The sequence below is a fragment of the Pleurodeles waltl genome, chromosome 3_1 (assembly GCF_031143425.1).
Source record: "Pleurodeles waltl isolate 20211129_DDA chromosome 3_1, aPleWal1.hap1.20221129, whole genome shotgun sequence".
Classification (NCBI taxonomy): domain Eukaryota; kingdom Metazoa; phylum Chordata; class Amphibia; order Caudata; family Salamandridae; genus Pleurodeles; species Pleurodeles waltl.
Window position 1 is genome coordinate 527,722,709 of NC_090440.1, and position 25,908 is coordinate 527,748,616.

General features: G+C 45.0%; 1 protein-coding gene across 5 annotated transcripts in view; it reads left to right on the forward strand.

The window, feature by feature from the left end:
- ANKDD1A (ankyrin repeat and death domain containing 1A) overlaps positions 1-25,908 on the forward strand; it is a 315,687-nt gene that overhangs the window by 222,974 nt on the left and 66,805 nt on the right. For all 5 annotated transcript variants that reach the window (XM_069222814.1, XM_069222812.1, XM_069222816.1 and 2 more), the window contains exons 6-9: positions 6,319-6,417; positions 18,802-18,900; positions 22,050-22,148; positions 24,780-24,878. In XM_069222814.1, coding sequence (XP_069078915.1) covers positions 6,319-6,417; positions 18,802-18,900; positions 22,050-22,148; positions 24,780-24,878 — 396 coding nt within the window. The remainder of the gene's footprint in view (positions 1-6,318; positions 6,418-18,801; positions 18,901-22,049; positions 22,149-24,779; positions 24,879-25,908) is intronic.

A 25,908-nucleotide genomic window follows, 5' to 3' on the forward strand; every position in this document is an offset into this window, starting at 1 on the left:
CCACATCACTCTAGGCCACTCTACTCCACTCTATGCCTCTCCTCTCTTCTACACTCCACTGTACGACATTCTATGCCACTCTCTGACACTCTCCGCCTCTCTGTGCCACTTTACCTCACTCTACACTACTCTGCAACACTTTACTCCACTTTATGTCACTCCGCTCCACTACACTCTATGGCAATCCACTCTACAGCACTCTACAACCACTCTGTCACAAAACTCACGGTCACCCTACTCCACACTATGCGCCTCCACACTATGGGGGTCATTCCGACCCCGGCGGGCGGCCGCCAAAAGACCGCACCGCGGTCAAATGACCGCGGCGGTCATTCTGACTTTCCCGCTGGGCGGGCGGGCGACCGCCAAAAGGCCGCCCGCCCAGCGGGAAAGACCCAGCAACGATGAAGCCAGCTCCGAATGGAGCCGGCGGAGTTGCTGGTGTGCGACGGGTGCAGTGGCACCCGTCGCAAAGCAGACACTGAAAATCATTATGGGGCCCTGTTAGGGGGCCGCTGCACTGCCCATGCCAGTGGCATGGGCAGTGCAGGGGCCCCCAGGGCCCCACGACAGCCGTTCCCGCCAGCCTGGTTCTGGCGGTGAAAACCGCCAGAAACAGGCTGGCGGGAAGGGGGTTGGAATCCCCATGGCGGCGCTGCTTGCAGCGCCGCCATGGAGGATTCCTTTGGCCAGGGGAAAACCGGCGGGAAACCGCCGGTTTCCCTTTTCTGACCGCGGCTTTACCGCTGCGGTCAGAATTAGCCAGGAAGCACCACCAGCCTGTTGGCGGTGCTTCCGTGGTCGTTGGCCCTGGCGGTCAATGACTGCCAGAGTCAGAATGACCCCCTATGTGCCTCCAATCTATGCCTCCACTGCTCTCCGCCCCTCTACTATACACCACTCTACATCATTCCATTCTACACCACTCTACTGTAAACCCCTCCACTCCTCTCTACTCCACTCTACTCTAAACACACTCTACTCCAACCTACACCACCCTACTGCAAGATACTCCATGACACTATACACCTCTTCACAACACGCTACTCCACTCCATGACTCTCCATGACACTCTACACAATTCTGAAACTCTACTCCACTCTCTGCCACTCTACTCTGTCACTCTACTTCACTCTGCCACTCCACACCACTGTGCTTCTCTCTACCCACTCTGCTCCATGAAACCCCATGACTCTCCACAACACTCCACTCTATTACACTCTGCTCTATGCCACTTCACTGCACTTCATTACACTCCACTGCAGACACTGTACGCCACTCCACTGTACTCCACTCTAAGCTGCTCCCCATCACTCCTCTGTGCCACTAACGTTTAGCCAGGCTGAACAGCAGCGAAGGTGCTGTACAACATGGCTAAAACACATTGGCATAGTCGTTGGCGCCTGCATAAGGAGAGACCCATTGGATTAGCCAGTGCGTGTTTCTCTTTGAAGAGTTTTGAACATTTTTGCAGACCTCCTGAGTGCCCCTCCTTGCATACATTATGCCTGGCGCAGGAATCACGTGGCGCAAGGGGGTGCAAAGGGGCGCAGTGCATGCTTTGCGCCATTTGTAAATCCAGCATGGCAAAAATGCCTTCTTAATGCCACATTAGCATCATAAAACACGGCGCAAGGAGGTGCTAGGGGGTTGTAAATTTGCCCCATAATTTCCTACTTATATAATACACCATGTCGCGAGTGATGATTGTTTTTCTGAAAAGAATACATATGAAATGTTAAAATTTAAATTATCTCAGCTTTTTGGTAAATCCCTCATGGTGGTGATATCTGCATTTTCGACAGACCTGTCATTTCCTCAGAACGTCTGAGCATTTATAATGCCAGCGACAGTTTCTTTTGACATATGTACCTGGTATGATCCTTGACAGGTGTGATATTCATCTAAAGTGCTTACAGTGCGCGAAGGACTCCTGTAGCTTTTTGCCAGTATTGATCATCTGATAACTGCCCACTGTGAGCGAAAGAGTCCTCACACTCTGAGCAAATAACCTAATCTCCCCATGCCTAAAAAGATCCTCTGACCTGATGCTCATGTAACGCGCTCCAATGTCCATGGGCCGAATTTGCGCTGTATAAAACAGCAAAAAGTGTAGTAGGATACTCGGAGCAACTGTCGAGTTCTTCCAAACCAGTTTGACGTCAAAAGTCCACTTTAACGCATACCTGTAGAAGCAGAGGTCAGAGGCCAAGAGACTGATGCCAAGCTGTCCCCCTTCACGTACACTGACGCACCGCAGGTACAATTAGGTCATAGGTGAGGTGGTTGTGCAGTCGCCGTGGGGCTAGGCAAGTCAAAACATAAGTGTGAAATGGAAAAAGTAGAACAGGAACGTGTCAATATTATTTTTTCTTCGGTAGGGAATCTAGAGCAAAAGTGGGATATCTGAAATGTTTTAACAGACTATGGTTATATTCTTGCTATGAAGTGTTATGGTTTTGTGCCACCCAAACAAATAACAATGGCTACAGATCTCCACATAAAAAATGTGTATTCGCTCCCATGACTTATAAGGCACTCTGAACCAGCATCATCCATGCCTGCTCATCTAGGGATACATTCTCACTCAATGCCACTTTACTGAAAGAAACAAACTAGCAATTTTCAAAATTCTGTACAAATGATGCTGTGTTATTAATAGCTGTCGAAATTACTCCCAGTCATGTATCAATAAATAAACTATAATTGCTGTTTTAGGAAAACAGAGGGTGGGACTTTACACCAGATGCAACAGATGTTGAACAACTGGATAAATGTTTGTGGATATGACTTAGTATCCTGGTGCACTGTAAGGTTATCATTTAATATACTTTAAAAGTGAATATATTTGAACATCTAATGAAAAATGTGTTGTAAACTGTAGAATGTTTGCCACTTGTTTCCCTCTTGAGGGGAACCCCTAGCTCCTCACTAGGTTATCAGGCTCGGTGGCTGCATATGTGGAAAGGTTTGCCCTATTTTTTATGTTTTTTGTTCACTATTCTGTGGCCTGTCTTTATTTTGTGTTCTCTGTAACAATTTCGGTGGGTATGGCTGGGTACCCTGGTTCACTGTAAGGTTATATTTATACAGTACAATGAAAGCTAATACATCTGAATATATAATGGAAAATGTGTTATAGAATGCATAATTTTGCAATTTGTTCCAAGAGTTCTTGAAGAGACAAGCCTCCTTGCCCTGCAGGTTCTCCTTGCAGTGGTCAGGCTCGCTTGTTGCACTCGCTTGCTACTCACCATGTGTGGGCAGGTTTGATTCATTACATTTTCCAAGGCTGCTTTGGGTTCCCAGTCCAACTCTGTCTATTAGTGATTTTTTTGCTCCCCATTGCCCTTACTGTTGGGTCGGGCCCGCCAGGACAGCACAAGAGCTGTATGAAAGCAAGTTTTTAAAAACAAATTGGAATCAAAAGATACTCTTGCTAATCCCAATTGGTTATTTACACGCTCTATGGAAATGGGATTTCTGATTAGGGCTCACAGTTTTAATTAAAACATCTTTTAACATTTCTGCTTGTGCTCATGTCTCATGCTATCTATAGGTGTGCTTATTTATGTTGTATGAGAAAATGAAGTTACTACTTACTTCCACATGTACTTAACCAATAAAAATACAGTCACTCATCAATGTCTGTGTGGATTTAGCATGCTAATCATTCTAGTGGGACTGGAACACCCACAAAAAAACAGATTGCTAGATCCTGCCACACTTGGATGGGAGCGGGTCCACAGGAGCCCTGGGTCTTCCCCACAGCCCCTAACTTTCCTTATAGTTGTTGGGTGGACCAGGTAGGACCAGTGCACCCCAACAACAACAAAAAGAAAGAAAAAGGGTGAATATGAAATAAGTGGGGAAGCCCCTCTGCTCCCACGGTGGTGGTAGTGGGGGGGAGAGGATGTGGGTGAGAGAGCCCCATAATGCTCTAAATGTGTTTTTTGTGTTTATTTTTAGATCCTGGTGGTGCCCCTTAAAAGAGAAGGGGCACGACCAAGCATTTTTTAAAATGTTGTGGGGGGCTGCAAGGAGCATAGCATCTCCACCAAGAACATTTAAAAAAACGGACATTAAGGCCCACATTATGACATTAGCAGTATAAACCGCCTACCGCCACGGTGACGGCCATCAAAAGACCATCACTGCCGCTACCATTCGTCCGCCAGATTATGACCACAGCCGGACTTCTGCCACAAGAAGGGCAGAAATCTGGCCATGGCAATGCTGGCGGGTGGTGGTAAGGTGGCGCCTCTACCACCAGCACCCCCACGCCAGTAGATCGCCGCCAGCCGTATCATGACCTGTGATACGGCCTGGCAGTGTTCTGCTTGAGGGTGCTGCTGGCGGTAGCAGCGCTCTGTCCCGTTCCCTGACGGAAGACCACCTGGATGAAGGTAAATTGGGCTTCCGACAGGGGGGGTGAGAAGGGGGGTGTTTTGTGTGTGTGTGGGAGTTGTGTGCATGAATGTGTGTGTGCCTGAATGCGTCTGTGTGTGTAGTGTTGTTTGCCTGGGTGTATACACGTATGTGAATATGTGTAAGAATGGAAATGTGAATGCATGTCTGCATGTCAGTGTGAATGTGTGTACGGATGTGTGCGAGCATGACTGGATGTATGAGTGTATGTATGCTAGTGTGAGTGAGTGGGTGGGTGTATGCGTGGTGCATGTCTGCTGGTGTGTGTGTGTGTATGGGGGGTGTGGGATTGGAAGGGGGAAGCATGGATTTGGCGTGGGGGTGTCTGGGAAGTGTTTGGGGGGTGAGTGAGCCTCCTGCCAGTGACAGGGAAGGAATTCCCTGTCACTGGTCGGGCCTACCGCCATGGTTTTTGTGGCGTTAGGCTGTCTCAAAATGCCACCGCCGGTATTATAGCGACCACCGGACTGGAGGTTGATATCTCCAGCCCGGCGGTTGCTACTGCCATGGCGGTCTGAGTGGAGAAGTGGCGGGTTGGCTGCAGCCAACCTGCCATTCTCATAATGTGGCGGTATGTACCGCCAGCCTGTTGGCGGTACTACAGCCACATTACCACTCACCGCCAGGGTCATAATGACCCCCTAAGTCTCCTGGGTCATTCAATACATGATACCAAGCAATCCTAACTACTTTTTAAAAGCATTCCAAATTAGAGCTTTATGCTCTTCACTCAGAGTACAGGGGCCCCTTGTGGTTGGTTCTGTGGCTTCATTTGTAGCCTTAAGAGCGTGAAAAGACTCAATACATGTGTTTATGGTGTATTTGTATAAACGTTCTTTTTAAAAAAAAAAAATTGTGGCAGTAACTATTGTTGAACATAGCCATGTACTTTGGAATACATCTGATTATAGTTATTGATAAATCACCGTGGTGATTTTTTGACAAGGCCAATAGATCTGCTTCATATATGTTGATGTGCTGACCCTCCATAAAAGCCAACAGTCCTACCCTTTCTATTTTGGACTTCTGACCCTTTGCCGAAGCCAGTAGGTCTGCCTTACTTAAAATGACAGCCTTTATATTGCTACTTTACATTAAAAAGCTCATAAATTTATTTAAAAAAATAAAAGTGATAACATAGTAATAATATTTTACTTTACATTAAAAACCTTTGAAATTCACTGAAAAAAAAACAAATGTCAATGGGACTTTATAGTTAAATGAAAATGTCAGTTAAAACAAAACTTTTTAAATTAACAAAAGCACTGAAATTCTGCAATTATAGGTATCTCAAGTAAGTAGAACTTGTGTTCTAAAGTAACTAATAGAGCAAAACAGTAAAATAATGCCTCTTTCAACTTTGTTTTTTGTAGAAAGATAGCTAGACAGATGGATTGATAGATAGAATACTCATTTGAAAACAAGGATTACGTGGAAATACATCTGCAACTATGTATGCTTTAAAAGTAAATCTGGTCTCTTTTTTCTATTGTTTCTGAAATGTTCTTGCTGTTAATATTCACATCTAGTGATATCTGGTAATCATGATTGACAGCATAATCGTTAAATGAAGCCATAAGTTTCGCTTTTATCGTTTGTAATGCTAAATTGAGGCAGTAAGGGGATTGTTTTCTGGCTGTGCTATGTGAAGAGATCGGTACAGACATAAACCTGGAGCATCTTAGTTATGATCCGTCAGCACCCCTGTTGCGGACTGCCTGCTCTTAGGAGAGGGATGCAGGAGAAATACAATAGTAATGTTCCTTACTACATATTGATCAGGTAAAAGACACATTTCGTCACATGTGCATGATTAAAATGTGAAAAAAGTGTAAACCTCATGTTTTATGCAATCTTTAAAGTATATGTTGTGTACTTTTCTACTCCTAGATGGGACGGACAGCATTTCACTTAGCAGCAGAGCATGGAAAGCTGGAAGTGGTGGAGTTCCTGATTGGCTCTGGCTGTCATCACAATATTAAGGACAAGGTATCTCACTTTAAATTTTACAAGAGCCCGAGATTGAGAATAGTCAAAACAAATATAATCCTAATAATGGCAAACACAAAATGTTGAAAAAATGGAATACCAGAAAATGTCTAAGTATGTGGTAGGAAATCACCAGTTGAGATTTCTTCAAATAAATATGACTGGGTCATTTAGTCAAAGACCAGGCTCACTGAGTTTTGAGTAGCTTAGTAAATGTCACACAGATCACCTAAACAGTGTACACACAAACAGGAATGCCTTTGCCGAAAACTGTGACATGGTCTTCTAAGGGTCTTTTGTGCTGCAGGGAAGACCAAGGCAAAACTAATGAAACTAACCTGAATATCCTACAATACTAACTAAATCCTGCTTTAGTGAAACAAAGGAGACTAACTCATCAGAAGCAGATGATAACTGACTAGTAGGATAACAGGAGACTGACTGAAGAAAGCAGAATAATGATTGTGTATCATTGAGCAGTCAACTGGGAAGTAGGAGGTAGAGGCTTTAGATTACTAGCACTACAAAGGAAAGACAAGCGGGGCAATGAAGGCAGACATGTATTGTGCAGAGAAAGATAGAGAACATAGGGGGTTATTCTAACTTTGGAGGAGGTGTTAATCCGTCCCAAAAGTGACGGAAAAGTGACGGATTTACCACCAGCCGTATTACGAGTCCATTATATCCTATGGAACTCGTAATACGGCTGGTGGTATATCCGTCACTTTACAGTCACTTTTGGGACGGATTAACACTCCTCCAAAGTTAGAATAACCCCCATAATCTAAATAAAAGAGGCAGCCTGCAGGGGGCGTTGCACGTTGGCTAACATGGCAGATGCATTGCTTCAGGGCACCCTAATGCACTTCTGATCTCCTCCATCAGGTACATCCAGTGCTCAGTATCATTGTAAGGGGTTTTAGGATGGCTGCAGAAGCTGGTGATGATTATTCACCCCTGACTGTTCCAACGACTGTGTCAGAGATGCCTGGCTGTAGGGCCACTGGGCCTCATGGGAAAAGCCCAGACACTGCTGTGGAGGCCCCGGGCTTCATGCTGCTTCTGAGGTTCTCTCTGCGGCCTTACCTGCTCCTTCCAATGTGGCCAGATGAGGCTGCCTGGACTGAACATGCCCAGGAGCGGAAAACTCAAACTCACTGGCAGGGGATGCTTCCCTCGTAATTATTGGATTCTTGCTGCTAGGTGGCAGGGTTTGCCTCCCTGCTGGAGGTGGCTGCTTAGCTTGACTGCTGCCTTGCGATCCAGAGTGGCTGGGGGGCCAAGAGGGCAATGTATTGTGCTGGTGTCCCTCACCTGCGAACTCTGCCTCTGGTGCTGGGCTGTGTGCAGTGGCTGACACATGGGCAGGGAGCTCACCTGTTCCAGCCTGCACTTAACTGCCAGCCAGGTGCATGACCTCTTGGGGTGTGGTCTTAAGGCATGATTGGGGCCTGACATGCAGACACACAACTACTGAGACCGGACCAGAGCTCTCGAGGCGCTGGGCCACTCGTGCTGTGCCGCTTGTGGGCCTATTAGCATGCAATGTGGTAGCAAGTAGCCACAGGTCTGGAGTTGTGACTGCCTTACCCTGCGATAGGCCCTCCCCTTACAGGCTCATTTGACTCTCCAGTTTTTATAGCGACCTGCTAGGAACACTGCAGAATGCCCCGTCCTGTGTAAACTGAAGCTCACTTCTGCCGCACTAAATACTTTTGGCATGTCCATGCTCCTGACCTGAAACACCTGCTTTGGCTAAGTCTTGAGGATGGCTGTGGCCATCTCATTGGAGTGGCTGCTAGTGATCTGGACTTCGCTTTGTTCACCATTCCTTCCCCTGAGTTGGTGTGACACTACTGCAACCCGACCGGGTGCTGCCCTCTGGTGCACAATCATCACTGCAATGGGCTAAATGAAATTGGTCAGGACTGGCCCTTCATCTCTGCGGCTGCCAGAGGACATGGTCCAGCTCTTCACTTCCACGTCGGTAACCAATAAACTAGACTCCATCCTACAAGCAAGTGAGTCATAGCGTGCTTCTGCGGAAACAAAGGTGATGCCATTGCCATCGGCATGAACTTGTTGTGGGATGACCATACAAGGCTGGGGGAATGGGACACAAATTCAGAGAAGCTGAACTACAACCCCACTCAATAGACTGCCAGTGGCAGGTAGGCGATCTAACTGAAAGGATCTGCATCCTTGAGGGAAGAGCAGAAGATATAGTGGGTCACTTCCATTGCAGCAAAATCCACATTCTGGGCCTGCCAGAGGGGGGGCGAGGGAAGTAACATGGTGGACAATTTGGAAACCTGGCTGAAGGAAAGGTTACATGTCATGTACTCACACCTTTTCCATTAAGAGGGCACACTGGATGCTGGCATGCTGCCCTCGGATGGGCCCCAATGTTCATTGGTAGCTAAAATACTTCACTACAAGGATTGGGAGGTGATCCTGACATTTGCGTGACAACCTGAACCTATTATCAAAAACAACCATCAAATCCTCATATTCCAGGACTACACCTGGTGGTCCAGCACCAGTGTGCTTCCTTAATAGCTGTAAAGAAAAAACTGAGGGAGATGGAATCAAAGTATGCCTTACTCTTCCGTGCCAGACTCAAGGTCACGATGGATCAAGCAACCTACTTCTCTACAGAACCAACAGAGACCTGGGACTGGATCAAGACTCAGGGCAAGCCCACTTGAGGGGGCTCAACTTCTGTCTGGTCAAGACGACTGCTTCAACGTCACCGGAGGCATCCGGTGGACGAACCTACTCATCATGTGACTCTGTCTATCGAACATGTCCGGAGTGGCAGGCACAAAGCACTTGACTCAGGGGCCACCTTCAGGGACCCACCAATGGAGCTTCTTAGCACCTCCAAATGGGGCACTGGATGAAGATAGTGGCTCTTCTCCCATTACTGACTGATATGGACTTCCTGCCACAGGTCATCCCGCAGATGGCAGATGACCTTGTGTGACAGACTCTGCTTTTCCCTCTCTTGTGGACTGACTTATTTCCCCCCACCACTTTATTGTATGTTATCTTATTATTAGTAGCTCCCCAATGTCAGTGAATACACCAGCCTAATAAATCCCACATTACTGGGAGCTCCAGTGAGCCTTTATTATCTTCCATTGTTCTGGCCCCACACCCCGGTTACCTACAAGAGGCTTTTGCAGAGCTGTTTGGATAGCTGGTACTTTACTTCCCATCCCTGGTATTTATACTGGGTGGATTATGTTACCTGGTTCTCAAATTGTTGTTCTTACTGAGCTGGAGAGTAATACTGGTTGTAGGTCTTGTCTGCACTACATATCCTATATATTATGCTGAGATGTGGGATCATACCTCCATGTGGGTTGTTCTTCCAGCTTTCAACATGACCAGGGCCAAATAGTTCCAGTCGAAATGCAAAAGGGTCCACAATGCACTGCTGCAGGAGTCCCACATTACTATAATGGAGAGGGAGAGGTTGCAGAGAAGATGGAGGGGGGGTCAGGTTTACTCTACTGGATACTCAACCTTCACTAGAGGCGCCCTAATATGGGTTAGAGCAGACATGCCTCTTATTATCTTACCTGAGGATATTGACCCTGAAGACAATTCTTCTTGATGGATCCCATGTAGTACTTGGCAGTATTTAGGCCCTGATTTTTTTACCAAAATGGTAATTCTGCCTCGTCTTTTATATCACTTTCCTAATCTTCTGATGTTCTTTCTATGGACATTTTCCCACAATCTGGATGGGCTCCTAAGGGAGTTCATCTGGCCCAGGTCTCGCTGAAGCGTGGCTTTGTCTAGTTGCGCCTCTGGTCGAGCAGGGTAGGCTTGTCACCCTGAACCTTGAATATAATTACCTTGTGGCCCAGCTCCAGTGTCCGATCTGTTGATTGGCGAGACAATACCTTCACAAGACGTGTACTGTTGGACCACCCCGCACCCTCACCAATGTCCTGGCACTCTCAACCCCAGAAGTGACCTTTCGCACGGACATTTAGAGGCATTCTGATTACCAAATCTGTTATCCCCTGTGCACCTGCCATACCACTACTGGGCTTACCCAAATTTGTAGGAGTTCTAGAGAGCCATGAGCTAAAGTTCTGGGGTCGGGCTATCATAACGACTGGGCGATCTTTTCAGAGAGTCCTCCTACAGTTACTAGAACTTGTGAAACATTCTTGCCTCCACAAGGGCCAGTTTCTTACCTATGGCCTAATGCAAAGTGCTCTCAGATTGACCTGGTCCATAGTAGATGTGGAACCACCTACACCCAAGCTGATGAATTCTCTGCATACTTAGGGCTCTGGCGGCAAACTCATCACTTGGCTGAATAAAGCCCTACTTACCCACACACAGGTCTCATTATGAACCATGCAAGATGCCAAATTTAGCAGGGTCCTCGATAAAAGGTAATGTGCAAGAGCTCTAGATTACCCGAAGAAAGTTTTTCATAATGCTAGACTGAAGCTCATACAATTCTACGTAGGACTTATTCCTCGCATACACACATGAGCAGAATATGGGGCCTCACACTCCTGCGCTTGATGCATCTGGCATATAGCAGGTGACATTAAACATATTCTTTGGGTTTGCCTATCTCTGCCTACATTTTGGAGTTACAAGTCACCTCAAGACAAGTACAAAGCTTACTGGGATAGACTCCTGGGAGTTGGTCGCCCTAGGCATATGCATTTATAAGCAACCAAAGAAACACAGATTTACTTTTTTGTTTAATTTGGCACTAGTGCTTGCAAAATAATTATCATCCTCCTTTGCAAGAGCACCCCCACCGACCCCTAGGTACATCATTGCACAGCTTGCTGAGACTATCTGACAGCTGAGAGTATGGCCTTCAAAGTGGAGGCTGTAGATCTATGCTGGCTAGCCGTTGATTGGGATATGCTGGTGTCCATGCTGACTAATGTACCAGATGACGGCAGTTCCTTATCCTGAACACCATTCCTCATCTCTGAGACTGCAGCTACAGCTCATCTCTCATTTACCACACCACATTTCCTCTCGACGGGCAGTCTATCATGTGTCCTACTGTTCGCTAGCTCTCCCACAAAATAGGATTGGGACTTTCTGCCTCTAAAGCACTTCTCTCCAGCTCCTTCCCCCTTGGTTTATCCACTGTTACCTCTTACTATTTTCAAACTTTGACACATAGAGCCATCACACTCTGAAGATGCATACTCTCTTTGAGAAAGTAGCCTCTTTCTAGCATCGTTACCCCCACTTTTGGCCTGTTTGTGAGTGTGTGTCAGTGTGTTTTACTATCTCACTGGGATCCTGCTAGCCAGGAACCCTGTGCTCATAGTTAAAACCTTATTTGTCAGTGCGTTTTGCCTGTCTCACTGGGATCCTGCTAGCCAGGACCCCAGTGCTCATAGTTTGTGGCCTAATGTGTGTGTTGTCAGTAGTGCTTAACTGTGTCACTGAAGGTCTGCTAACCAGAACTTCAGTGCTTATGCTATCTCTGCTTCCAAATTAGTCACTATAGTTTAGTGACTCCATTTACCAATTCCAATTGGCACACTGGACCCCCCCCCTTATAAGTCCCTAGTATATGGTACCTAGGTACCCAAGGCATTGGGGTTCCAGTAGATCCTTATGGGCTGCAGCAATTCTTTTGCCACCCATAAGGAGCTCAGACAAACCCTTTCACAGGAGTGCCACTGTAGCCTGCGTGAAATAGTGCACACATTATTTCACAGCCATTTTCACTGCACTTAAGTAACTTATAAGTCACCTATATGTCTAATCTTCATTTACTGAAGGCTAGGTGCAAAGTTACTAAGTGTGAGGGCACCCTTGCACTAGCAAAGGTGCCCCCACGCTGTCCAGGGACAATTCCCCGGACTTTGTGAGTGCGGGGATACCATTACACATGTGCACTACATATAGGTCAATACCTATATGTAGCTTCACAATGCTAACTCCGAATATGGCCATGTAAGGTGTCTAAGATCAGGGAATTGTCCCCCCATTATTGGGGGGGCCAATCCCATGCATCCTGGGATCGCCATCATGGACCCCCAGTACTGCCAAACCGGCTCTATTGAGGCTTGCACTGCAGCTACAGCTGCTGCCACCTCACAGACAGGGCAGAGCAGCTTGGAGGGGTAGCCTCCCAGAGCCTCTGGAAATGCTGTAAAGGGCACAGATGCTGCCCTCCTTGCATAAGCCAGTCTACACCGTTCAGGGGACCCCCAGTCCCTGCTCTGGCGCGAAACTGGACAAAGGAAAAGGGAGTGACCACTCCCCTGTCCATCACCACCCCAGGGGTAGTGCCCAGAACTCCTCTAGTGTGTCCCTAGTTAGCCATCTTGTTTTCCAAGGTGTGGGGACACTCTGGAGATCTCTGAATGGCCAGTGCCAGCAGGTGGCATTAGAGACCCCTCCTGATAGGGTCATACCAGGTTAGGTAGCCAATTCCCCTCTCAGGGCTAGTTAGGGTCTCTCCTGTGGGTTCTTCTTCAGATTCAGCTTGCACGTTTCCACCAGGAATCCTCTGCAACTCCTGCTTTATCCTTTGACCGCTGGATCAACCGCAGACTGCTACAGGAACCGCTGTAACTGCAACAAAGTGTCCAAGAAGGCTACTGTGACTCTGCAACTTCAGCTCCAGCCAGCAACTGCAACAGTTTCCAAGGTGTGCATGCCCTGAGGACTCCCTGTCTTCACCCTGCACAAGAAGGACCAAGGAAGTCTCCTGTGGAGTGACAGAGTCACTTCCCTGCTCTAGCAGGCACCTTCTAAGACGATAACCGGTTCTCTGGGACTCCTCTCCTGGCGACGAGCGTGCTCCCTGGAACACAGGTGGTGGACCCCTTCGACACAGACTGTCCTAAGGTCCAGCTGTCCAAATTTGGAGGATGTAAGAGCTTACCTTCCCCGTTTGCAACAGTACCCTTGTGCACCGCGTCATCTCTACCTTCTGAGGCCTCTGTGCACTATTTGCAAGAATCCTTCGTGCCTGCCCCAGGTCCCCAACACTCTATCCTGTGATGCTCAACTCGCTGAGATGTTCTCCGGCGGCGTTGGACCTTCTTGTGTAGTGCTGCAGCAACTGCAATTTGCACCTTCTTTGTCCCAGCGTTCTGGGACTCCCGTGGGTGCTGCCTGGTCATCTGTGGGTTCCCTCCAGTGTTGGAGCTCCCCCTGCCTCCTCAGTCCGAGTTGAGGCCCCCAGGTCCCTCCTGGGTCCAGGCAGCACCATTTTGACGCAAACCGCGACATTGCTTGAACCAAGGCTTGTTGGACGAATCCAGCGCTGCTACTCGCCTGCATCCAACATCTCAACGTGGGACATTCTTTGCATCATGCAGGAACCCTCAGCCATCTTATTTGGTGCCCTTCTGCAGACTTCTTCCCACCGGAGAATCCTCTTTTGCACCATCTTCTATGTTGGCATGGGCTTCTGTCCTTCCTGGAATCTTCTGTGAAGTCTTGCTTGGTTCTTGCAATAACTCTTATCACAACTTGTAGTGTGTCCTGAGGAAACTTGCAGTACTTTACTCCTACTTTTCTGGGCGCTGGGGTGGGATATTTTACTCACCTTTGTGGTTTTCTTACACTCCCAGCGACCCTCTACACACTACACTTGCCTAGGGGGGAATTTGTTATTCGTATTCCACTTTCTTAGTATATAGTTTGTGTTGCCCCTTGGCCTATTTCTTCCTATTGCATTCTATGGTATTTTCTACTATTTGTACTATTCTGTGACTATTTACTTACCTGATTTTGGTCTCTAGTGTATATATTGTGTATAATACTTACCTCCAGAAGGAGTATTCCCTCTAAGATATTTTTGGCCTTGTGTCACTAAAACAAAGTACCTTTATTTTTGGTAACACTGATTATTGTCTTTTATTGTGTAAAAGTACTGTGTAACTAAAGTGGTGTTGCAGGAGGTTTGCATGTCTCCTAGTTCAGCTTAAGCTGCTCTGCTACAGCTACCTCTAACAGCCTAAGCTGCTAGAACACCACTACATTTTACTAGTAAGGGATAACTGGACCTGGTATAAGGTGTAAGTACCTAAGGTACCCACTACAAACCAGGCCATCCTTCTACACTCTCCACCTAACTGCTATTAATTATACCTCTGAATCCACCATACTTGACTATTGTTTTATGTTTATTGTACACTAGTTATACAAAATGCCAATAAAAACATTAGAAGAGAAGAGGGAAAAAAGAGGCAACCTCCCTGTGATATTGTCATCAAATGTACCCAAAAGGTAACCCAAAATGAAAAGGTTTCTGCATCCAACCTCATATGTTGCTAGCCCCTTACCATCCTCTGTCAAGCCCGTCTTGAATATCTGCCATCAAGATGTCATCCCTCTACACCTGACCTCGCCACGCTGTATGATTCCTACACAGTTACATTATTGGCAATTTTCACTAGTGGCAGTCATACCAAGTGCTTGTGAAATTGCTTGATTATTTCCCCAAACCGCTCACTAATCTCTAACTGGTCCTTACTGTTTTTGTTAGCAGTGGCTGTGTTGTTTTGCTTGGATTTGCATGACATGGATTCCGCTACAGCAAAATCAAAAGCTTTGTGATCAGATCAACCCAGTGTCTGTAGTTAAGAGGTTTCTCAAAGTCAGGTCAGCAAAAAGTCCATATAACCTTGGAACCTCAGTCTGAGCTGTGCTACTTCTCCAGAAATAAAGCTCCTGGTGACATGGCCCAGGAATTAGTAAACAGATTGCATAGAAAGCTCTACATATGCAGTCCTGAGGCAGAAACAACTGACCGGGGTTCTTTAAGATAGAATTCCGTTAGTGGTGAGGACATTGATTGGAAGGATTTGTTAATCTGATGTAAATTCCTGTGTGAGGTATACTGTATTCATTCTGTTTAGATATGGCTTCTATACTTGAAACCTGCTTGATATGCTATTTCACAGATGTGCAATCTCCTCAGTAGAGAGCTCAAGGGAATTGTATATTCTACAGGTTTTTCATAAATCCATGCTCTTCAAACTGGGAAACCACTGGGTCAGTGAGATTAAACAATGCCTTATATTTAGATGTATGAATCACCTTGACATCCAGGTACAGACGCCAAACATCTTGTAGCAGAAGATGCGCAAAAAGTAGCAGAAACGTTGTGTCATGAATGGTCCAAAAGGAACCACAATAAATTGATAATTGTCTACTCTTATTGAAGAACTGAGGATGTGGTGTTTTAAACATGACAATGGACACTTCAAAGCAAACCAAGAATTTCTCCAAAATGATCTCCAAATTCCATAACTAGGACCTCAACTCATACCAAAAGAATAATTATCAAAGCCCTCCGACTCCTTAGCTGATTCTTTAATTGAAAAAGCTAATAATGTGATGTTTCCCTTTCAGTAAAGTAGATCTTTCATCCATACTCCAGGTTCCAAGACTATTCAACCAATACTATGTATGTTAATTGTACATTCCCTAACAAAAAGTACAGGATTCAACAACTATATCTCCATCTCGCCATCGTTCTACTCAAAACATACTCTTAGCCTCGCCTGACATCAGTCCTACAAGGGTCATCATTATTTCATCTGTCTCATCTGCACATTTCCCCAGTGAACTAAACTTCTAATATTGAGTCAGTACTCGAAAAACAAAAGTTGATAAGTCCGACTCAGCAAACTACAAAAACAGAAATCCTCACCTGTGGCACATGGCAGAATTATGACACCACTACTGACTGGCCTGAGAAAATAGGATTGTCCGTTAACACACCTGCACAAGTAAAGGATGTTTGTGTGATATTGGATTCTAACCTTTTGCTCCAACCACAGATTAATCAGGTAACTAAAATGTATTCTTCACTATACAAATCCTTTGCTTCACAGTAATCCCTGCAGACTAGGCTACAGTAAGGAAACTGAAATATAACCAAGATGCACACATTTTAGGGGCATCAGAAACCTACTGCTTAAGAAACTGAAAATGACTGGACTTTCCTACTACATGTTCTGTACAATATTTCTAGGAACAATTCCAGAGTGGTGATTTAAAAACGTTGGGATGGGTCTATGGTGATAGTGAGACAGAAGAGTAGATTGGTGGGGTCCTTTAAACAATGGATTTCAACAAACGGAAACTGTTATTAGCCAGGATTGCATTTTCTACTTCAAGGTAATCCTGTTCTTCAGAATAATGTTGTCAGCAGCAGTACGTTGTTATGCCTCAGTCTTATTAGCATACACTAGGTGATACACCACAGAGGCCTGGCAGTGCATAGGCTTTCCTTAGAAGCCAAAGCAACTTCAAACCTTAGTCTCTGCATAATCGCAACCCAACATGCCTGCCCAGTAGGCTTCAATTTTGGGTGGCTCCAGAAGACTAAGTCACACTCCTGTAAGACTAGACTCATCAATATTCCAAACCAGCCAAGCCTTATGTCAGTCTTTCTAAAGTGCAGCAGTAGCAATATGGGACTCTCTGCATCCTCATCATCATGCTCAATCAGTTCATTGAGTTTTAGATAGGGTTTTTGCATCCCGTTATTTTTGTTTATTTTATTTTTATTTCTTCTTATGAATGATGTGGTTTTCCAGAGGAAGTTCCAGATGCTTCATTGTCCTTGCCTTGGACTTCAGCAAGATCAGGACGATGGATCATTTTAAGGATGTCAGGTGTGTGCTAAACCAAGGCCACGGCAGGTTCCAGTCTGGGTCTCAGCAGATATGATACCACCAAGGGCCACATTCCCACCATATTTAGCCTGTTTTGAACTGTGTCAATACAGTTTTGTGAAAGGTTTCCATGCTATGTTGGTCATTCCAGGCTCTGACTCACACATTTTAAAGCTCTCAGGGAAGCTTTCACAGGAGCCAGGGCACAATGCTCAACCACCAGACTGGCCCTATGGACTAGAATAGAAGTAGACCTGCATGTATATGATGCCTTCCTTCAAACCACTTCCAGATCACACCCTTGCTTCTTGACATTAATGTTTTAGGCAGGTGATTCCCAGAAACCTGGCACATCCTATCTTTGGAAAAGAGACATAGAGGAAAGAGACACACTACATGTATGTCTTCGTCAGTCATATCAGGCAGTAGCACTAGCTAGTGATTATACATTTGTGACTACCTCAAAGTGGCCACAAGATCACAGTGGCCATTAGTAACAGTATTTCCAAAACTACAGCGAGCAGGGATCACATAGAGCTCTTCTTGTTACATAAATGCATGGCCTTACAATGTTCATTCTATAGGAAGGAAATTGTAAAGCAGCCCATCTTCCATTCTCCCATCCCAGATATCCATCTTTGGTCCTATGAAGTATATAAGGGATTCGTCAAAATGCTACAACCCTGTTCCCTAAACCACAGCAAACCTGAGGTACTGAAGACTGCATGTAAAGGGGAAAGTTGTTTCTCAATGCCCCTTACTGAATATCGGGTATGGTAATATTGCATAGTTATTTTTAGTACTCAAAAATCTGAGTGATTTCTTTGGCAGAACAATTATAGAAACAGTTTACCAGGACACCAAACAGAAAGAAAACAAGTCACATATATATTTGATACAGTCACTCCGAGGTCGTGCATTATTATGTAAAGCACCAAGGTGTGTTGTCACTGCTACATCCGATTTAATTCAACAATTTCAAGCAAAATATGTTGTAATACATTATCTATAAATACAAATGAATCATTTACTTACATACTTTTATAGAAAGCCTTAATATAAATAGTTTGAGGTACTTTTACTTTAAATGTCACATTGTGTTGAAGAAGAGGCAAAGGATCAAGCTGTGAAACATGTTGGCAGTCCCATACTTTTGAAAGTGATACAATATTTTTGCAAATTTCTTACGAGGATGAATCAGTGAAAACATATATTTGGGTAATGGAGACGTATATAGCGCCTCCCAGTGAAAATGTGTTTATATGTCATTAAGTACAACGCAAAGGGTTTCAGGTTGTACAACTTAGATTGTGGCATGGGGCTGAAACATTCCACAATTACCCCCAAACTTTATGAAATAATATAAATAGGCTGATTTATACATCTGAATGTTTTTGGTGTCGTCAGAGGTGAATTCTCTGGGATAGTATTGAAGATGACACACATTCCATTTCTGAAAATATAGAAAGAAATCAGTTTTCCTTGATATGTGGAATGTGTGCCCACTTCAACACATATTTGGATCCACATTAAACTATGCATATATCTCTGCAGATACTGTATCATGTTAACCTTTTTTGATTAGCATTCTAACATCCTGGAAAGATCGTCAGGCGTCTGTTTAACCGAAGGGAAGTCTTTTACCATCAAATTGTTAATGAGTAACTTGTTGGTGTAAGGAGATTGCTGATCCTCATTCATGTCACTGTTTTACAATTGCTTTTATATAAAGGAGGACAACACAGCGCTTCACCTGGCTGCTAAGAATGGACATATTCAAGTCCTACAGAAGATTGTGGAAGTTGGTGTGGACCTTGATGTGAAAAACACAGTAAGCTGTACAGAAAAAGCACTCTACTTCCCTGTTTTCCATATTATTGCACCTACCTACATATGTTCCCTCATTAAGGCGTCTACCTCTCTCCTCTATACCCATTTTCAGCCTCTCTCATCATGTTCACCTCACCTACTACTACTTCCTTGTTCAGTTTTATGTCATGGTGATTGCATCCCAATTTGTATAGGTCAAATTCATCGTATTACCACCTATGAGGAAGTGGGAGTATTCTGTCCTACAAACACCCCAGTTTTAGGCACTGCCCCAGAGTTCCACTAACACTGGAGCCTTGAGAGGAAAGATTAAGCCATCCCATATGATTCTATTTGTGTTATTGGGTAACCAAACAATGTCCTCTTACAAGGATGTATCCATAAACAATTCATATCAAAATTTACAAAAGCAAGGCCCAAGACAAGTAGATATTCATGTAGTTATTTCTTTAGTTAAAGGTCCACAGTGAGGTGGTGGCAAAATACGAACGGTTGTTCAATGGTGCTGTGAGCAAGCGCTAGACGTAAAAAGAAAAGAGTGTAAGCTTTTATGTTCAGTAAACGCACAGTCACATAAGTATGTAGATGGCAATTGCATTTAAACAGTACATTATGCACAATCTATGTTCAATTTGTAGACGTCTTGACCCCATTGCACTTTTGGCAGAGTTTTCCTCTGGACAAACAAAATGATAGAAAGCCACCACAATGTTATGTAGGGTATGGATAAAGAATAAACTTAATTAGGAGTAGTTTTGAACACCTCCAATGATGATTTTGGAAAGGAGCAAAGAATTGGAAGGCCCTTGCTGTAAGAAGTCGCATGTGAAACCTTGAATCAAAATAAGATGAGAAATGACTATTTTATGCAACTGGCTAGCAGGTGTGACTCTTATCAGGAAACACTAATTTTCCCTGGCCCAGTGATCACTGACGTATTGGCTTGCAGTGAATGCAAAGAGACTTAACTCCAGTTGGTGTCCACCGAGTATTTCTTAGGCTGTTTGATGGGGTGCATATGGCTTGGCTAAATTGTATAAAAAACTGAATATTTGTTTCAAGCATGTTCTTGAGCCCTGAAAAATTATTATTAATTCTTTCTTTCAGATGGCTCACGGAAAAAATGATCTTAGTTAATATAAAAGAATGATTTTTAGCTGTTTGACATGTTGATCAGCACAGAATGTATTTTCTATTTTAATATTTTTGTCTCCTTATCTATTTATGTTGAACCCTGGAAGTGTCATTTTTTCAATGTATTCTATTGTCATTTTATTTATTTTAGTTGTTCCCTCCAGCTAAGGAAAGTCTTTATTATTCAAAATGTCCATTATATACCCAAAGGGAGAGAGCACCTAAGACTTCGTAAGAACATCCACTGCAAGACGGATGTGTTAGCAATTTCTCATTACAGGACCTAGATAAAAGCAAATATTTGAAAAACATTGGGGAGTTTCATTGTTGTTTTGGTAGATAAGAGCCTTACTTGTTCAAGCATCAGACAGAATAAAATGAACTGGCCAACCTTATCTATTCTCTAAATACCTATAATAACTACTACATACTGGATAATGTATTTCCAATGGTACGTTGTAAGGATACTGTAAGCCACGAGGAGTTCCATGGCCATGTAGTGGAATGGGACGAAGCCAGAGTTCCATTACTGTTTGAGGGAATTTTCATGTGAACTTATAATATAATTTTACGTACAGTACGAAGTATTTTATTCCATAAAAGATATGACCACACACATACATCATCACCCTTCCTAAACTCTGCTTGTAAGTTCTTGGTCTTTTACTCCTTCTAATGAAGGACCTCCTCTGGTTGCATGTACGGCGAATAAATTAACATACGTATTTGTAGATGGTAATTTGTTTCAAGCACAGAAGGTATAGCAGTTGAATTCATTTTCAAAATGTGTGGTAACCTGCAGATAAAATTTCTACTTTCCTATTAGGAACTGCATAAATTAATTAATAGGACAAAATGCTCTGAAAAGAGTTGACACGCTGTTGCTCCTTTGTGTTGATTAAGCAGCAGTTGCAGTTCTGGTCTTTGACCTGCCTTTCAGATAGTCTGGTGCCTCTGGCATAAGGCATTATGATGTGTCCACTCAACTGTGGTATGTTATTGCGATAGAGTACCTATGTCATTTTCTTTTTACAAGTGACTAATGGTGTCACAACTAGAGTGTCATAAGGGAATTAGGGGCCAGATGTAGCAAAGTGTTTGCGCCTCGCAAACGACGAAAATCGCCATTTGCGAGGTGCAAAAGCCACTTTGCCATTCAGAAATGCATTTTGCGAGTCGGCTCAGACTCGCAAAATGCATTTCCGACTCGCAAATAGGAAGTGGTGTTCCCTTCCTATTTGCGACTCGCAGTGGGATGCAATTCCATTTGCGACCGCGTACGCGGTCGCAAATGGAGTCGCAGTTACCATCCACTTCAAGTGGATGGTAACCCACTCGCAAATTGGAAGGGGTCCCCATGGGACCCCTTCCAGTTTGTGACTGGACCCCAAATTATTTTTTCAGGGCAGGGAGTGGTCCAAGGGACCACTCCCTGCCCTGAAAAAAAACCGAAACTAAAGGTTTCGGTTTTTTTTGAAGTGCAGCTCGTTTTCCTGTTAGGAAAACGGGCTACACTTCAAAAAAAAAAAACTGCTTTATTGAAAAGCAGGTCGCGAACATGGAGGTCTGCTGACGACAGCAGGCCTCCATGTTAGCGAGTGCCTATACTCGCAATGGGGCAGCAATTTGCGACCCACCTCATGAATATTCATGAGGTGGGTCATTGCGACCCCATTGCGAGTCGCAGTCGGTGTCTGAGACACCGTACTGCATAGCAATTTGCGACTTGCAAATTGCGAGTCGCAGGGACTCGCAATTTGCAAGTCGCAAATTGCCGACTTGCTACATCTGGCCCTAGATTCAGTTATTTTGTGCAGAGGTTTCTTGCCACTATATTTTAGGAGCACCCCAAAATCACCAGTATTTGCACGTTGTGATATGCAACTGTGAAAAAACTTGGCAGAATCAGTTTTACTTGGTGAAATTGCACCAGCTTTTTGCGTGCTGAGTTTAAATCTCATCTGACTCCAAAACATCAGAATGCAATATGAGCATCGTGGTTTCTCTCGTTTCTAGGAAGGCCTGACCGCTCTGCATTTGGCTGCTGATGGGGGGCACCACGACTGCGTGAAACTCTTGCTGAAGGCGGGGGCCGCTGTAAATGCACAAACAGAGGTAATTTGCACAACGAGAGATGAAAGGTGCTTTCATGTAATTTTGATTTATAGGTGTGTTTCTCTTTTCTCGAAATGCCCCCTAGTCTTTGTTTCCTATGACTGGGACTTTCATATTTGGTTCTTTCTGCGCCATTGTTAGCATTGGTCTGTCTTCACAAACATTGGTAATTCTAAACTGTCAAGGACTAGTAAAGAAACGAAGGCTTAACCTTAAAACAAAAGGCTTGACCCTTGAGTACAATTGCAGGTAATAGGCGGACAGGTTTTTCTACCTTTGGCTTAATTTGCCATGCCTCTCAATAATGCGAGTGTCTGGAGGCCAGTGAGCTTATGGAATACGCCACTGAAAAAATACCTCATAAATGAAACACCACATGGACTCTACCTCAAGGGGAAGGAATGTGGGCGCCTGAGTCCTGCACCTTAGAAGCAGTTTTAAAATGAATTTCTTGCTTAGTTGCAGATGTTTCTTTCCTCCATCTTGGCTAGAGCCATCAAGTCCTTCTTGGTGCTCACTAGAAAGACACTACAGTGTGGCCCGTTCCTTTATAAATTGTCAGCACAACGGTTCGTCCCTTATGTGACTCTCCATCCTCTCTCTCGCTTGTATCGGGAGAAGCCAGAAACTTTAGGGAAGTGGGCAAAGACCAGCAGATTTCCAGAATAGGCACTTGTACGTCCATAGGCTTCAAATTCTTCACAGTTACCACACAGGTGAGATCTGTGAAAATGTGGTGGATCAGTTGTGTTATTTTCCCAAAATTTGATTGAGTTATTTTATTTGCATATTGAAGATGTTGACCAATAAATTCGAGAGTAAGTCACACAGGCTCACGAAAAAATCGTTGTGAATCTGGCCCTTTGTTATTATCGAATTTAAAGATTTGTTTTAGTCGTCCCCTTTTCGATTCCTGTGAGATTGTAACTCTTGCAGATAGTATATTTTTACTGTGAGTATTTTTCACCTTGTTACCCTGCACTTGCTCTTGTTCTGCACAATGAGGAAACTACTCCACACAAACCCATTATATGGAGCAGACCTACCCAAACATATGAACTTTAAGTAAATACCAGTAGGTAAACGTTACCAACAAAAATGACAAAAGTTAAGAGCATTTACTTGACCTTTTAAAAACGAAGTCATTCTTCCTCCATCTGTTGAGAACAACGCCTCGAGTGCTGCTTAGTGTTGCCACAGTGACGATGTGAAAGAGGGGCTCCTGCTAGTGTCAAATAAAACAGGCCCGGTACATTCTCCAGAGTCGTTGCACAAATAGCCAGGCGTAGGTTTTTGATAAGGTGCTAGTTGTACGTACCGCTTAGCACCATGAATGTAGTTGATTGTTTTGTAATAAGTGCATGTCACTATCTAACTTTATGCTTTCACTGTTCTTGCCAAAGGCCTAGGTAGATGGGACCTTAAAAATGTAAGATAACTCAAGTGATTGGGAACCTGCACAGGTTCAAAACCCATCACAGACGGCTCAGCCTCTCACCCTTTTGAGGGCAAGAGTGTGAGTCCCGTGCTGCTGGGTGAAAATAGTCAGTTCAGTTTGTAAGGGGGCCCTTCAGTATGTAGTTGTCCAGTAGTACTAACATTACCGTTACTAGTCTCTTTCCACATTGGACCTAAGAGCTGCATGAAGTTCTGCAGGAGGCCACTTGTCCCACTCCAGTCAGGTGGAGTCAGGTACTCCATGGCCGTGGCTCTGAGCCAACTCGCGTCACCTGTATCTGTGGACCCGCGACCTCCTCAAGCCCTCTATAACACTCCAGATAAACTCCACATAAACTAGTCAAGTCTGGCACACAGGTGCTGGAGGCGCCAAGTGGGAACACCCCCACCTACTGCCCCGCACAGACGAAAACCACACTCAAAATGCAGGTGTCGACGGAGCCACATTTCCGCACAGGGGCAATTAATCAGCGTCCCGACCTTCGACATCGGAAAAGGTAACTTCTCCTCCAACTTGGTTGAAATCAAAATAAGGGAATATATGTTTTGAAAGGCGGATGTGTAGAGTGATTGTAAAGCTTGACACTGCTTCCCACCCAGTGACATAGCGTGGGTTGTCAGCACCCGGGGCAAGGCAAGTAATTTGCGCCCCCTAACCCGTGGATTTTAGCACTCGCGAGTGCGAGCGCGCCCCCCCCCCCCGCCCCCCCCCAGATGTTGCGCCCGGTGCGGCCGGCCCCCCCTGCACCCCCCACGCTACGCCACTGTCCCCACCCTTACAATGATTCCATTCGTGGCCTCGCACTATGCAATGCCGTAACTGATGACGAGTCAATGATGAGTGAAATGCGTGCACCTCCACTTCTTTCCTCTTTATTTACCTCTGTCCCAGCCCCACCCCTTTCAGTAAATCGCACCCGAGGGTGGGTAAATGGACCCCCTGCCAGTGGTGCGGTCTGTGGGTATTCGAGGTCTCATTGGTGGTGGCTTTTGGTTTTCAGCAAGTGTCGGCCCTCAGAGCAGGGAAACACCGCGGGCAAGTGGCACGTGATGGAACAGACTAAAGTTATTTTGCTATCTGAGTAATGTGTGTAATGAGTGAGGGGGAGAGGTCGTGAACCAAAAAAAAATAGTGATCCAATGTTGCAATTTACTGGTCTCTCTGTTCATCAGAAAAATATGAATTGCCTTCACTATGCTGCATTTCACGGATCTGAAGATATGGGCAGACACCTCATCGATGCAGGCATACACCTGGACGCTGTTAACCATGTGAGTAAGCTCTAGTTGTCAGTTCTGTATTGCAGAAGATGGCTCTCCTGTGTTTTGCTCTTTAAAGTTTCTGCAAACTTAACATAGCCATAGACACTTATGTCCTTTATAGATTAGTGGTTGCATTGTCAACCGCGGCTTCCTTGCGAATGTTCTGCATCTTCAGGCCAGGCCTCTTCGGCCTTTTAGGGTGGTGTAAGTGGTTGGCATGCCAGGACTGGGCCTGGCCCTTCTACCCTTCCACTCCTCCTGCCCTCCCCCCTGTCCTTGCTGCCGTACCCCCTCCCCACTAATACATACATTGGAATCTGAACTACAGGCCCTGTTGCTGAATGCTGGCCAGAGACACGTCTTTCCAGTGAGCCGAGTTGTAGGGGCCCTTATTGCTATTCATGTGCACACCATTGCCAGGACAGGAGGGTTCCCTGACTCGTTTTAAGTATTTGACGAGGTAGCCTTTCTGGGGCCAAGAACGATTTGTCAAACGCTACCTTTCTGGACCACCTTTTCACACCTGTCCATGTGCCCATTGGAAAACCGTCTTTACATTCCTTTCTGTCTGTGCCGTTTCCTAACAAAGGGCCAGATGTAGGAAGGAAGCAATTTGCGAGTTGCAAATTGCGAGTCCTTCCGACTCGCAATTTGCAACTCGCAAATTGCTATGCAGTACGGTGTCTCAGACACCGACTGCAACTCGCTATGGGGTCGCAATGACCCACCTCATGAATATTCATGAGGTGGGTCGCAAATTGCGGCCCCATAGCGAGTATAGGCACTCGCTAACATGGAGGCCTGCTGTAGTCAGCAGGCCTCCATGTTAGCGACCTGCTTTTCAATAAAGCAGTTTTTTTTTTTTTTGAAATGTAGCCCGTTTTCCCTAAGGGAAAACGAGCTGCATTTCAAAAAATCCGAAACCTTTTGTTTCGGTTTTTTCAGGGCAGGGAGTGGTCCTTTGGACCACTCCCTGCCCTGAAAAAATATTTTTGGGTCCATTCACAAAGGGGAAGGGGTCCCATGGGGACCCCTTCCC